A 15,042-nucleotide genomic window follows, 5' to 3' on the forward strand; every position below is an offset into this window, starting at 1 on the left:
CGGCATAGCAAAAAACTGCACAGAGGAGGAAGTGGAAGCTAATATAGCATTCATCATATGTAAGAATCAGACCATGTCAAGCTGCAATCTTCATGATATGTATGTGTGTGCATACATATAGCTGAAACTGGTAAAAATGAGAGCGCAAATATAAGCCCGTCCCTGAGTTGTACGTACTCGTCCTGTTTTATGAGATTATTCAAAGTCTAGATAGTCTTTGTCATACCAATAGGCTACTGATGTAGATATACTAGTAAGTTGCACGAAGCTCCTCAGCGTTTCAAGAAGACGTACCTGTAAGATATCGTAACTAATCCAAAGAGGAATACGCAATCAACTGACAGTGCACTTAAGATTGTTGCAATCTACTGTAAATCATTGCAGAATTTTAAGGATTTTTAGCATGGGACCAGAAGAGGTTACCTAATTGTGTATTTACTCTTGCATCGTTAAATCTCAAGTATCAAAAAACCAGAACGTTTTTTTAGTACAGAGGGCTGCTTATTTTAAGACGAATATTCACAGAAGGAATCAACCCTGACAAGGTTCTTGTAAAACAGCAGAGTCTACAAACAGTTATGACAGAAGACGCAAAGTTAGAATGAGGCAGAGACTGCGAACACAGAAACGAGAAATGGGAAATGTAATGGGGGTAATCAATGTTAGAACTAGTGCAGCACAATATCTTAAGTGTTAAGAAGTATCGTCAACAATGTAGCAGCTCAAATTCATGTATGCTAACGGACATTTTAACAATTATCAGTAGAGAAACATTCAAATGATACTATGATTTTGCTAGAGCTTGAGACATTCATGGAGATGCAGCTATACTTTGTACAGATTCATAAGACACCGGAAATGAATCAGACAACATTAGGATTGTTATTGTTTCTCTAAGAGATGTCCGAATATAAAGCTCTGAATGTCCGCTAAGAAATCACACCATTTACAACAATGACCCAACTCTACATGATACTAATCGAGAAACAAGAGAACTACATTAAAATCAACAAGAAAAATCCAGTACCATATTTGTGCTGGCAGTCCACTATCTCCGAGCATTATTAACTTATTGGTCGCTTCGAGCCTTCAGGCATCAACTCAGACAACGATTCAATGCAGATTCAAAGGGAGAAACCAACAGCTTCTCATACTTGAGCCGTTGTTTTTTTCGGGGACATCTACAGACGTCGTTGCCTCTCTAAGTGACATCATGGTTAATTTCCGTCACTAGCTGGGACAGCATAGAAATTAATGCTAGACAGATCTAAATCTGCCGCCAGAAGCTGAGGTAGCCAGCAAAATGCTACTGACAACTTAATTACACTTATGGACTAAAAATTCATGGAGCTGGATCTACGGACAATACGACTCAACCTATGTACTGACTAACTGTTAAAGACAAACTAAGTAACACATGACGAGCAAAACAGTTAAAATAGTGAATCATGTAACAACGTCCAAATGCTGATAACTTAATCTACAGCATCAAGAACAGCTTAGAAAATACTAAATTGACAAGACACTAAATTGTTACCACAAAGACTGGATTTTCACAATGGCAGGAAGCCAAACTGAAGGCCGAGAATTGACGGATACTCAATCATCCCCTGTTGGAAAAAGGGTGAGAACTTTTCTTCCGTTGGTGGCAGTAGCCGATTCCAAATCTTCGCCAAACGCAGGCGGAACCCCAGAGCCATTACTACTATGCACCGGTGTCCCAATCCTCTGGACCTGTGGCTGTGACTGCCTCATAAAGGGATTTTCAAACTGCCCATTTGGAGGGGAGCTCCCAAAATGCCTAAACTGCTGCTGCAGCTGCTGGTGGTGGTGCTGCCCCGGCCCCACCACCGGCATCTGGTGGTGATGCTGCATTGCAGCCACGGGCACAAATGGCAAGAAATGCTCCGAATTTGGCCGGCCCGGATGCAGAAAATGGGCTGGCACAGGTGAAGTGGCGAACAAATGGTCTGTGGCGGGGTCCATACCGGAAGCAGACAACGCCGCCGGGCTATTGTTGCCGGCGCCGCCGTTATTCGAAATACCCTGCATTCGCTTCAAATAAAGCCGGTATTTTTGCAAATGGCTAGCAACATTCTCTCTAGTAAGCCCATCCACGCTCATTAGCTGCATTATCGTCTTCGGAACAGCATTCTTGATCCCTAAATGGGCTACTGCGTCCACAAACCTCTTGTGGAGCTGCGGCGTCCACACAAGGCGGGGACGCTTGAGCGTCCGCGCAGGCTCGTCCGACCCAGCGGCACCACTGCCTCCGCCACCTCCTCCACCGGCGCCACTCAGCTCCGGCGAGTCGAATTCTGCGGAGGAGTTGGGTTGGGAAGAGAGGGCTGTGGACTGCGGCGGATGTGACGGCGGCGGCGGCGGCGTTTGGTGGTGGGCGCTTGGGATATTGAAAGCTAAAGCTAGATCAGGAGTTATTAGGGATTGGGATAAGGGCATCAGCTCCTCCGGCGGCGGCAATTCATCCTCCCATTTGGAAAACCAATTGGAATCCTCTTCCCTCATTTTCTTCCTTCTCTTTTCCGCCTCCCTCGGATATTCTGCTGCCAGCAACTTCTTTTACTTGGGGGAGAAAAAGCAAAAATTCTCTTCTTTTTCAGCGTTTCAAGATCTTTTTGCACAGAAAACAACGAAAATTATACCCGAGCGAGTGGGGAAGAACATAAAAAAGCTTCCTTTGAGTGTGTCCGAGACAGAGACAGATAAAAAAGAGAAAGAAATGATTTTCTAGGACTGATGAAATAATTCTTGAGATGGGGTTTTACGTTTCACCTTCAAACTTCATTCTCTCTCCCCAATCAAGAAAAGATAAACGAATTTAGAGAGAGAGAGAGAGAGGTGCGGAGAGGAACAAGAGGGAGAAGATGGTGTTATGAGAGGGAGGGGTGATCGAGGTGGATCTTGTTTTCTTCTTTTCAGCTGTTATTAAGGTTACTGTTTCTGATGCTTTTGTTTTCTGTATGTATGTATGATGATTGATGCTGCTGCTGCTGATGATGATGATCTTTGTGGGCTGTGGTGGTGGTGTTCAATTGAATTTCCGGGATTTAGGGACCTTTTTTCCTTTTTTTTTTTTTTTGAGGATTTTTGCAGTTTCTTGAGAGTTTGTGTCGAGACTTAAAAAGGTATTTTCACTTCATTACAACATTTCTTTTTCTTAATGATAATATATATATATATATCTGTGTATAAATACATACACACATATATCAACATGCAGATGCTTATATCTACATGTCTTGGAGCGTGAATGGCACGGTGGATTTCTATTGGCCCAGAACAATCAATCAGGTGGGCAGGTGATTTTGTGTTTTTATAGGAATTGAAGATCAAGTCAAGATCTCATAGATTTTTTTGAGTCTGAGAAATAGGAGGAAGCAATGAGATGGAACCAAGATTTTCTTTTTATAGTTTTTCTTTCTTTTCTTCTTTTTAAATTAGGCATTTTGATTTGATCCTATTAAAAAATCAAAGAATTTAAGGTTGTATTTAGATGAAAGAATTTAAAATGCAAATTTCAAATAATTTTGTATTAAATGAATCAAATCCATCAAAATGTCATATGACACAGTTCAAAAGAAAAGTTTAAACATTTAAAATTTTTTGTTGCATGAATCTATCCAAATAGATTGAGGCATCAATTCATCTAAACGAGTTTGCTGGATTTGTTATTTTACGAGAGTTTTAAATTTAAATTCATCAATCTAAAAACAATATAAAATATTAAGTATTTGAAATCGAGCTTGTAATGTTTGTATTTTAATGAATTCAGAAGAAAGTGGATAGTAATTGAAGACGAATTCATCTTTAAATTATGAGTAAATTACATTGACACTCCTTAAAATTAGGTCTAATTACACAAACACCCTCATTCTTTGAAAAATCATAAGTATGTCCTTTGAAATTGTAGCTAATTACAAGTAGACCCCTCATTTAATAGCAAAACTTCACACACACACACACACCCCTAGGTACATCTGTACCTGTAATTTGCACAAAAGGGCAGGGGTTGTTTGTCTAATTAAGTATAACCTCAAGAGGGTGTCGATGTAATTAATAATTTTTATAACAAAAAAAATTTGCCCAAGTCTTGAGTTCTATAATCAGATTTTATTTGACTAAGAAATTCATTTATGTGAATTATGTAACTAGGGTTAGGAAAAATTAATTTTCAAAATGGGAAGAAAGGGTGGGGTGGGGGTGGGGGGGGGGGGTTGTGTGAACAAAAATGTGAAGTGTAAGGAATTCTTTTTCATGTGGGAATCAAATTGAAGTTTTTTTAAGATGTTGACCAATATGCCATCACTCAAATTGGTTGGTCATTTTTTTATAATTGCAGAAGTGGTTGGTGCTCATTCATGTAACATTTTTTATATTCATCTTTTGCAAACACTTTATATGTTTATTACTTTTAAATATTTTATAAAATTGATGATTATTGGTTCTCCTCCTCATTTGGGATAAGTAGAACCTTATTAGGAAAAAAAAAGTAATATTAATGATAAAATATATACATATTAAAATGGGATAATTACACTTCCTTCTCAAAGTTTGGGATAATTACACGTTGATCCCCTGTGATTTAAAAATTTATATTTAGTACTCCTGGAATTTGCTTCTGTGTAATAAATGGGCTCTCCATTAGTGAAAATTAACTGAATTTGTTGATATTAATAAAAAAAATAATTGAATGCAAAAAATTGATATTTGCCCTTGATTGATTTATTGAAGTCAAACAAATATTTTCATACTAAACTACCCTTATAATGGTGAAAATATACTCTCTCACTTGCATTAACATGTAAGGACGTATAAGGGTAATTTGATCATACAAAGATTTGTTTGACCTGCAATAAATTAATAATAAGTCAATCGGAGATAAATGTAGAATTTTATCTTATTTTTTTGTTAATATCAGTAAATTCGATGAATTTTAATTAACAGAGAGATTTTTTGTCAGACAAAATCAAACCTCAGGGATGCTAGATGTAATTTTTCAAATCATATGGAATCCACATAAAATTATACCAAGTCTCAGAAGAGGGGTGTAGTACTTATCCCTATTAAAATTATTGATAATAATAAAGATCTAACTATAATTATAATTGTTTTGGCTATATAATGATAGAAAAAAAAAAAGTATGTTTAAATTGTTACCCTTGATATTTAAGAATAACATGGTAATAACTCAGCTATATTCACAATTATATTTATTGTAATTAAATTATTAAAATATATATTAATAATTTATAACTGTACAACTATTTTATTTCAAACTGTCATTAGTGATTTTGAAAAGGTTAATGTTAGGGTGAATGTGGTAAGTTTATGATTTGTTTATGCAATGAGACAGTACTGTTTTACTGTCGGGGAATATTTATGGGTGCTGGATGTGATTAGTATTTAGTGGTCGTTTAATTATAATGTTGAAACCACACACTAAGATATTTGGCATTGACTTTGATTTTTAGGTATGCTTAGTACTTAGTTTTGTGGTTAGAAATCAAAGTGTTATTTATTGAAGTTTGGGGGCATCTCTGCAAATAACATAATTTACATCACAAGATAAAAAGCTTTGGAATTTAAATAACTTGATAGAGGTAATGAAAATTCAAGCTTAGTTATGCAAAGAAGAAATATTCTCTACTAATTTTTTGTGGGTTCTTATATTTATTTTCATATTACTGTATATTTTTCTAAATTTGTTTGGATTATTATTTCATATTAGAAAAAAAAATTCAAATTCTGCAACTCTCATTTAAATTATGTTTGGTAATATATTTATGAATTTCAATTTTTTTTTTACATAGAGTCGTTTGAAATCTTTCATTAAATTCGTCCAAAGAAAATGTAGACTAAAATTTTTTGAATCAATCCAAACTCAATAGCACACAAAATACAAAAATATCAGATGGGTAATATTTATTACAAGTAAACAGCCACAAAAACAAAAAACAAATAAATAATGTTTGCTACCAATCAAATATGGAGACATAATAGACATGTTGACTAAAATAAAGCATATCAAGATTCCATTACCCCATCATAATCATTTATTAGATGAAGCAGTAGACTTAGCTTTCAATGAATTAAAATCAGAAACTAAGATAGAACAAAAGTACAAAATCTATATAAAAGATAAAAAAAACTAAAAAGTATTGGGAGAAGTTGAAATTGTAGGACATTTTTCTCACTTCCCCTATTGATCCTGTGATACGTATCAAAAGATATGCCGGTGAGCATGCTAAGACAAGGAAGCCAGACAAGATTAGGATAGGCCTAAAAGGGGGAACCAATGTGGTAAAAGTAGTGAGCAAAATCATATTCTTCTGAATTCTGAACCTGTCTTAATTCTTCCCAAATTTATCCACTGACTTGACATTTGACAATGTCTTGAGTGACAACCTTTGCCATATCAAAAGGAACATCTTACAGACACCTTTTTTTTTTGCTTATCTACAACAAGAAGGTGATGAATATACCATCTTGGGGGCACCCCAAAAAATCTAAGGGGGAATATCTGGGTGCAGCTTGCAATGTTTGGTTATGGTCTTTATCCTCATGATTCACCCCTTGTAGCAGTCGGAGTCAATTCCCAAATTAAAGCTATGTAGACATGGAGTGCTGCATGGAATTCCTTCGGCAGCAACCGGACCAGGGTGCATTTAACTATCAGAACATCTATATATAGACATACCTCTGCGAAAGGATTTTCAACACCACCCTCATTCAACCACCCTTCCCCCAACCCAAATCTGCCAATGAAGAGTCGAGCAAAGACGAGTATGCAATGCATGACTGGTAAAACAATTGAGTTGGCATTTACAGGCACTCCTTCCTCAGACCGGTAGTGGCTAAGATGATTATTATACTATTCATGAGTAGCACACATTCTTATAGCTGTGGTCCTCTGGATTTTGTTCCCCAACCATAGCATGATCATTGATGAGCCAAATTTGCAGGTCAATATCAAGAAGACATTAAGGCATGTGTATTGGCTTCAAGAAGAACCTGGTTGCAAAAGGAACCATGGGAGTCGGAAAAGAAACAGCATAGCAGATTTTAATCTGGCCCTGCTCACCACAGTCAAAGTATTAGCCTTAGCTATTTGAGAGTCTAAGTTAGATTGCAAACACACATCTTGAAAGTGATACAAGAAACAAAAAGAACAGCAGAGATGATAAATTCATTATAGTTAATAATAGGGCATCCAAGTAGTATAGCAGCAACATATATCCAAACTTTTCCAGAATCAAACCCCAAATAGATCTTATTGACACCCCTGATTTACCTTTTGCATCAAAGAGAAATCCAAGAAAATTGGTTAAGTTTAACATGCCCAAGTTTCAAGAAAACAGCCTTGAAAAAACAATTGCTTCTTGGCTTAAGAATGCATTTGGTTGCGGTGAAAAGTAGATGTATAAAGTGGAAATATAGCGGCCTCCTATAAGAAATTTTTTTATTTGATTTGAAAGTATAAATAGAGAGGCAGTAAAACATGATGTTGGTGAAACTCCTTCCAACCCAATTTTGTTTTCATCCAAATCTGGCGAAAAAGTGAACTATATAGCACACAAATGACCAAAACAAATTCCTCATTTTGATTTTTATTTATGATATTACCCATAAACACAAACTAAAGAAAAGGGTCAATTAACATCAAATAAAGGAAAATGGCCAACTTAATGTTCTCTTTCCATGTTAATTTCACTTTACCAAACATGAAGAGTATCTGAGAGAGTTACTCCCTTCTAGTAATACTAAATAACTTGAAGGGCAAACACTATGCTTTCCCTATAAAGTAAGTTTAACTTGCAATCCCAAAAGTAATCTATTTCCCCTTCCTCTCATAAACAAATGAAGCCTAAACGTAATCTACTAAAGGATTTTGTGTGGAAAACACAGTTCATGTTCAGGGTTCAGTTATCTTGTAACTGGAGTTTATGAGAAGGTTATATCAGCAATGAAGTGCCTTAGCATTCAGGTGGGTTATATGTTGAGAAAGGTGACTGAAAGGTTGTAGTGACATGGAGAGGGGGCATAAAAAACATTTCTACTTTTTTGTTACTGGAAATTGAGGATATTTTGGACATCAAGGTGAACAAAAGTTCAATCATTGATTAGAGGCAATTCGTCTTGAGATAGCAAAATGTTAGAGAGAAGGCCGTCCAATCGAGGGAAGTACATGACTACCATACTACAGCATCCTAGCTAATTTGGAAGATAAGCATCTGTCAGACCCATTAATTAAATAATGGAAACTCAAAATATGCCACAAAATGGAGAAGAGACATACCAAAGAGCTATATGACTTGATTTGCTGGAGCAAGGTTCACATTCCAAATCATTCTCATTAGCAGTTGAATTAACGAGTCTCTGGAACTTTCCCGATAGCTTCTCATACATCTGAACATCAGATGGCTGTACTTGCTGAATACCGACTTTCAAGTGTTCCATTGTGATCTCTGAGGCAGATAGGTTTTCCTGATAGGACAAAAAACAAAAATCATTTACTGAAAACATGCTGAAGGAGATAGAATAAGATAGTAAATATTTATTTTGAGAGTGCTTTACGAACTTCGATAGCCTTAATTGCTGCTTCACGACAGATAAGTGATATATCAGCACCCGTACAGCCTTCAGTAAGAACAGCAAGCTCACTGATGTCAACATCTGAACTACATGGCATGCGGTGCAAATGGACACGAAATATATCTTCGCGGTCTTTTCTGTTTGGTGGTCCCACATAAAGCAATCGATCAAAACGTCCTAACAAGTTTAGAAGCAATTAGGCAGGCGGTCCAGGTTGCTGTAAGTGAAAAGAAAAGAAGAAAAGTTGCCTAGATAATCAAACACGACAAAACAGATACAGCTCAGAAGTTACCTGGTCTGAGCAGAGCAGGATCGATTTTATCTGGCCGATTTGTAGCAGCAATGACAGTGACACTACCTCTTTGTTGCAAACCTACCATCAAAAAATTGACTTTAAGATAGATACCAGATTATTCTACTGTTTTCCAAACTACAGCAATTATATATATATATATATCAGAAACAAAAAATTGAAACAAGCTTAAATAGTGGCAATTGATAATTATTGAGATAAGAGATAATAGACTCTTGAACATAATACATCTAGATAAGCTCTCAGAGAAGTTATTCTTGGAGTTAGTTACCATCCAATTCGACAAGTAGCTGACTTATAACTCGATCACCAACTGAAACTCCATCACTTTCTTTTCCACGAATTATAGCAAGACCATCAATTTCATCAAAAAATATAATCGAAGGAGCATTTGCCCTTGCCTTCGCGAACAAAGTACGCACGGCCTTTTCAGATTCACCAACCCATTTGCTGAACAGCTCAGGGCCCTTCACTGCAAGAAAATTCAACCCTGCTTCAGAAGCTACAGCACGAGCCAAAAGAGTTTTGCTGCATCCTGGAGGACCAAACAACAATATTCCGCTAGGGGGACGAGTTCCAATGCGCTGGAAAGCATCCCCGTGTTTTTGAGGCCATTGCACAGCTTCCATCAATTGCATCTTAACCTCCATCTGACCACCAACATCTTCCCAGCCAACTTTAGGAACTTCAAGGATTACCTGTTCACAATGCAAAGAACAAAACAAAGGAATTAGGAAACATGTATTATCATTATTTTAAGTATAATCAGAAAATGACTACCTTACTCTGATATTTGGCATACTAACAACAACAAACAAATGTAACCAACTGGAGTTTGGAGTTCTAAATGGCTTATACAAGACTTATCCTAAATCAATCGAGACCTACCAATCCTCATTTGTTGCCTCCTGCTTATTTTAACACATTAAAGTATTTGCTTGGTGTTACATTTGAATCCCACAGAAATTGTATAGGGTCTAAATAGAAAGGTAAATATTAAAATCAAAAGGGCTTTTAAATAATGATTAATATCAAGAATGAATATTCAGGGTTGCAGAAGAGCTATAAGGGAAAAGCTTCAAACTATCAGGCTTAACTATGGGCATTGGATGTCAACGTTGCACAATAAGAAAATGGTACATTTACCTCTCTCATGGCACTTGGCCTTACTCTAACTCTAGCCTTCTCAAAATCTTCTGGAGTAACTCTTAAGATGTCCTTTAGAACAGAAGTCCTGTTTACTCCAATCCCATCCATAAACTCTGATGAGTGCTGAGTTTCCAAAGTGCAGGAAAAAGCAGCCTCCAAATTACCTTTCACTGAATCTGGAAAAGTATGAGTGGCACCCAGATCACTGCCCAATGGAAAATCTTGTGACTGACTTGATGTTTGGCAAACTGAACCAAGTGCAACAGTTGAAAATTCAAAATCTGAATCACCATGACTGATAGTCAATTTAACATATTGCCGAAGACGAACCAAAGCTGCCTCATTGCAGAGAGCAGCTAAATCAGCTCCAACAAAACCATGTGTGGCCATTGCAAGATTATGAATATCCTTTTCCAAAAGTGAATGCTCCATTTCACTGAGAAGCACAAGCAATATTTCATGCCGTTGTCTAGGAGATGGTACACCTATATATATTCACGAAACATATTTTTATCAGGTCACTGATAATCACTCAGTAACTAATAAAAGAGATTATGAAGCTAAATGCCAACATTAATGCAGTAGGACGAAAAATTCAGAATTTTATGACTAGTAACATACGGAAACTGCTACAAGTAGTAAGAAAATATCCTCTTGTAGCAATAGGATATCTTTCATACTCACAAGACTAGGCAACAGCTAATGCAAAAATGAAGGAAACTATTATGACGACCCACTGAAGTTTCATTGGCGAGAACTTTAAGTGCCAATATGCCACTTTCTACACTTTGTTATAATGATGTCATAATTGTGCCAACCCCTGGTCTTGGTTAGCCTTAATGATCAAAATCTAGTGCATTCCAATATTTTCCCAACTCTCCCCTACAGGCATATATATACCTGAGGAGCCACTCCACCATGATGCCAATTAGTCTTACACTAGGGTGCTTTATCGCATACCCGTTTAGTCTTTCCATTCTCCTGTTGTTGACAGTGTCAGTACTTTAGTTCCATTAGGTTAATTACAAATATGATCATACTATTTGTACTAATTGGTGAATTGAGAAAGGGCATTTCTAGCTTAGCTTTTCCTTTTGCTGGTTGGTCTTTTATGTACTTCTTTTCGCACACATATACTGCATGGTAAGTGCAACAACCGAGGACAAGAAAAAAATTCCCTGGTACAAATTCACAACTGCAGCAGTTCAGGGGCAACAGCTGCTATTTCGTACTGAAATGTGAACATGTATTCCAGTTAAAATAATAGTAGATGCTACAGGAATCTTAAGTACCTATTTCTATTTCTCTGTCAAGCCTTCCAGGTCTTCTAAGTGCAGGCTCAATACTATCAGGTCGGTTTGTTGCTGCAATAACTAGTATTCCATCCGTTCTACTAGTTCCATCCATCAAATTCAAGAGTGTGGCAACCATTCTTTGAGATAGTTCGTCTCCTCCATCTTTACGTGTAGGTGCAATGGCATCCAACTCATCTATGAAAACCTGCATATGAGAATACAAAGAACCCGCTTCTTCAAGGAAAACATGCTTATCCGAAGGTCAACACCTTTTTTCAGCCATGATATACACCGCTTAAATAAAAAAATTGCTGATACAGGTTTAGTACAATGGCACTGTCCCAGTCATACTAGAGAGACAGACCCCATTTTTGACTGAAAATAGTTAACTGTGCATCCAAAATGGAGTATATATTGACGGTTCAAAATTAGGACTTGAAACTAAAATCGCTGTAGTTCTGTAACAGAATGGAAGCGAGAAACTTACCACAGCAGGTGAGGCCTGGCTAGCTTTATCGAACACCTCATGCAATGCTTGTTCAGTTTCTCCATGGTATTGACTAATAATTTCAGGTCCATTCACTGAAAACATGTTAACACCAGCACCATGAGTGCAAACTCGAGCCAAAGTAGTCTTTCCTGTCCCTGGTGGCCCATGAAGAAGCACTCCCTTTGTAGGCCGTAGACCCAAGCTAGAAAGAATTAACAGCAATGATCACCTAGTCAGATATGGAAAAAGACATAGGTTTTATTTTGCTTTTTCCAAAATAAAATGCTTTCTAATATTCAAACCTAGAACTGAATATGTGTTAGCTCGTGATTCAAGCTAAACTGATTGGGAAGTTTATACTATAATCAGTGTGCCCAACCTAGCTTACTACAGCAATACCCCTTAGAGATGATATATGCCTTTCTCTCAAAGTTAGCAGGAGGATATCATTGATAGGTTCAGAAAGAAAGTAAAAGGAAAGAAAAGAATAATTGAATTTTGTGAACACGTGAACTCAAACTCGTACATGAAAATTGTGAAATATCATGTTATAATAAAGTTCATTGTTACAACAGGGCTTTCCTTAGGACTAAGAGCATAGTTCTTCAGCGCTATTATCATACACGATTCTGAGGTTGGACTTATGCATTCACAGATAGTAAATATGAAAATTGGAGTTTCAAGATATTAAATAACACTGAGAAGTTTCATGATACACTGAACAGTAAGAATAATGGTCATGGAATTCCCCCATTGCACCATATACCACTATCAATAATTCAACCAAGGGTATCAAAATAAGATCCAATAATTAAAAGAAAGATTACTAAGGAGGTAATGATATACACCTTGCCACTGTAGCTTGTACTGCTGATGAAACTATAATATCTTTTAAAACAGCAAATTCTTTAGAAAGGCCTCCCAACTTTGAAAAGTTGACTTCTGTGTTACTGTTATCATACCCTTGTCCAAGTTCTGGATGCACCAAAGAGCCTCTCACTGAAGTTTCAACTAAAGGATTTTCTGGAAGCAAATGAATTTTTGTTCCTCGATCTATAGAAAAAGCAGATATCATCTCCCGCCCTAAGTCTGAATCTTGAGCATGGAAATCATGATTCATACTACTCAAGATTTCACTATTTGGAAAATTCCTTTTGGAACCTACAACTTGGAAAACACAAAATCCTGAAAGAACTGGGACAATAACAAAATTGCCAGGAAGTAAACTTCGTGAACTTAACCAGGATGCAGTGCACGCTTCTAGAAGTTTCCTCGAGGAATCATTTCTGAAAACTTCCTTCATGTCAAGTATGTCGATAGATGCATGAGACGAGTAAGTCGTCATTGATACTGACTTGTCATAATTTGACGTGTGAGACTGTGTTGAACAAGGGGAGCTAACTTTAGACTCTGACAGAGATGGTGTCTTTGGGGATGAAAGTTTGCTATTTTCGGCCTGATCATATGCTACGTCCTTGGATAGGTCAAGACGAGATGAGATGATACCCTCCTTTTCAACATTACCATTCACATAAATTGGAGATAGATATAACTCCTTGCAGCTGTCTAATGTGATACAATTAGCTCCAAGGCCACATCGCTTGACATTTCCATTCTCACTAGAGGGATAATAGTTAACAGGATGAACAAAAATGACCCTGCCAGAAGATGGACAACCCAGAGTATATGAAAGGTTTGAAGACAAGCGCACCCCATTTTTCAAAACCTGTATATAAAGAAATTTCTGATGAACTAAGACTTTTGCAATGAAAATAACAGATGGTTAATTATCAATAGCTGCATATATAGCACATGGTTGGTTATCATATGAATTAGTTCATCACCACTTTCTGGACTACCTTGCATAAAAGTGGTATTTCCAGCCAATACGTTTTCCAAATATACCTTAGTTTGCACAATTTCCTTAGATATATGGATTTCATCAGAATTAACCTCATATTTAAGCAATTGATTGTTGTTCACTCCTGCTCCGTCCTGCTTTGGGAGTTCATGACTTTAGTACTTCGCATTGACAAAATGGCAAAAATGATTACTGTCCCAAGACATGAAACTAAACCAGGATTTATGCTGTCGAGACAGGCAAGAACTAGATGTGTGAGAATGCCTTCTAGGGTTATTCCAGACAAACTACCAGTATAAACTCACAGAATTTCTACACTACAGAAAGAGTAGACAACAGAAACAAGGATTGTATAACAATCTAAGTTATGTCCAAACCTTACAAGAAGGGAATACAGTTGCCAGTGCGAAGAAATTTCCAGCTTCATCTGCCAAAGTATCTGCCAAGTCAAAACCAAAGTGTCTTGCGCATTCATCTGACAGTGTGCTCAAAGGAAAGCCGCTCCGAACTTTGCCCAAAGAAGAAAGTGAGACCTATCAATACATATGATACCAAAAGTAAACTAAAGAATCGCAAGAATCAGAACGAATGAAGTCAACAGCACGCCTCGATTGAACGTATTCAAACAATACCTTGGAATTGTAATATCGTAGACAAGAAAGGTACTAATTAAGCAAGAAACGTGGACAAAAAAATCGGGAAAAATTTTGTACCGAGACAAGGGAACCGGGGGGAATTGAAGAAGAAAGCATGGCAGACTCCGAAAGCCAAATCTTGCATCCTCTAGATTCTGGAATGGCGTCGTCCACAACCAAGCCAATGAAAGCGGTTCCAGAAATGAGAGCTGGGAATTTGGGTGAAGCAGCTTCATGGAGGGAGGAGGAGAGGTGTTGGTGGGTGGGGGTTGAAGAAGAAACTAGGGAAGATGAGGAGAAGTCGGTGTCCTGATGGGCAATGGAGGGTGGTCTTGAAGGTGTCTTCGAGTTCTTTTTCTTGGAAGGCATTTTCGCAACTGAGGGTTCCAATGGAGTTGGACTGTGTGTGAGAAGGTCTTCCACACTTTAAAACCCTACAGGGGTTTAAGGATGTGGATTTGGTTTTTATAAATAAAACATATACATTGTCTTTGTTTTCATTTTTTGCCCATCTTTTATTTAATATTTTGAACCTTTTATTCACTTAGTCAATAAAAAAATTAATAAATAAATAAAATTATAATTCTTAATAGAACATTTTTTACTAGTTCACTACAAAAAATACATGAAAAATTAATAGAGGCTAACGAAATGAATTAATTATTGGACCACCATTAAAATCATGA

General features: G+C 37.0%; 2 protein-coding genes across 8 annotated transcripts; both read right to left on the bottom strand.

The window, feature by feature from the left end:
* Nucleotides 1-859: 859 nt before the first annotated feature.
* On the bottom strand, nucleotides 860-3,132 carry LOC105155819 (transcription factor MYBC1). Its single transcript, XM_011071786.3, has one exon. The coding sequence runs from the start codon at nucleotides 2,524-2,526 to the stop codon at nucleotides 1,600-1,602; it is 927 nt and encodes a 308-aa protein (XP_011070088.1). The 5' UTR covers nucleotides 2,527-3,132; the 3' UTR covers nucleotides 860-1,599.
* A 2,875-nt stretch (nucleotides 3,133-6,007) lies between these two features.
* CIP111 (Cam interacting protein 111) lies at nucleotides 6,008-14,802 on the bottom strand. Of its 7 annotated transcripts, none has more exons than XM_011071787.3 (11): nucleotides 14,435-14,802; nucleotides 14,099-14,254; nucleotides 12,709-13,586; nucleotides 11,858-12,062; nucleotides 11,368-11,575; nucleotides 10,073-10,560; nucleotides 9,198-9,624; nucleotides 8,906-8,986; nucleotides 8,600-8,790; nucleotides 8,318-8,505; nucleotides 6,008-7,094 (listed from the first exon to the last, which is right to left on the bottom strand). In XM_011071787.3, exons 1-11 carry the CDS (start codon nucleotides 14,723-14,725, stop codon nucleotides 7,022-7,024), a joined length of 3,186 nt encoding a protein of 1,061 aa, XP_011070089.1. In that variant the 5' UTR covers nucleotides 14,726-14,802; the 3' UTR covers nucleotides 6,008-7,021. The 7 variants fall into 7 exon arrangements, with proteins under 7 accessions (XP_011070089.1, XP_011070090.1, XP_088733989.1 ...); XM_011071788.3 differs by having other exon boundaries at nucleotides 14,099-14,229; nucleotides 14,435-14,652; XM_088877863.1 differs by having other exon boundaries at nucleotides 14,104-14,229; nucleotides 14,435-14,575.
* Nucleotides 14,803-15,042: the final 240 nt, after the last annotated feature.

The sequence above is a fragment of the Sesamum indicum genome, linkage group LG2 (assembly GCF_026168435.1).
Source record: "Sesamum indicum cultivar Baizhima isolate 11 linkage group LG2, ASM2616843v1, whole genome shotgun sequence".
Lineage (NCBI taxonomy): Eukaryota > Viridiplantae > Streptophyta > Magnoliopsida > Lamiales > Pedaliaceae > Sesamum > Sesamum indicum.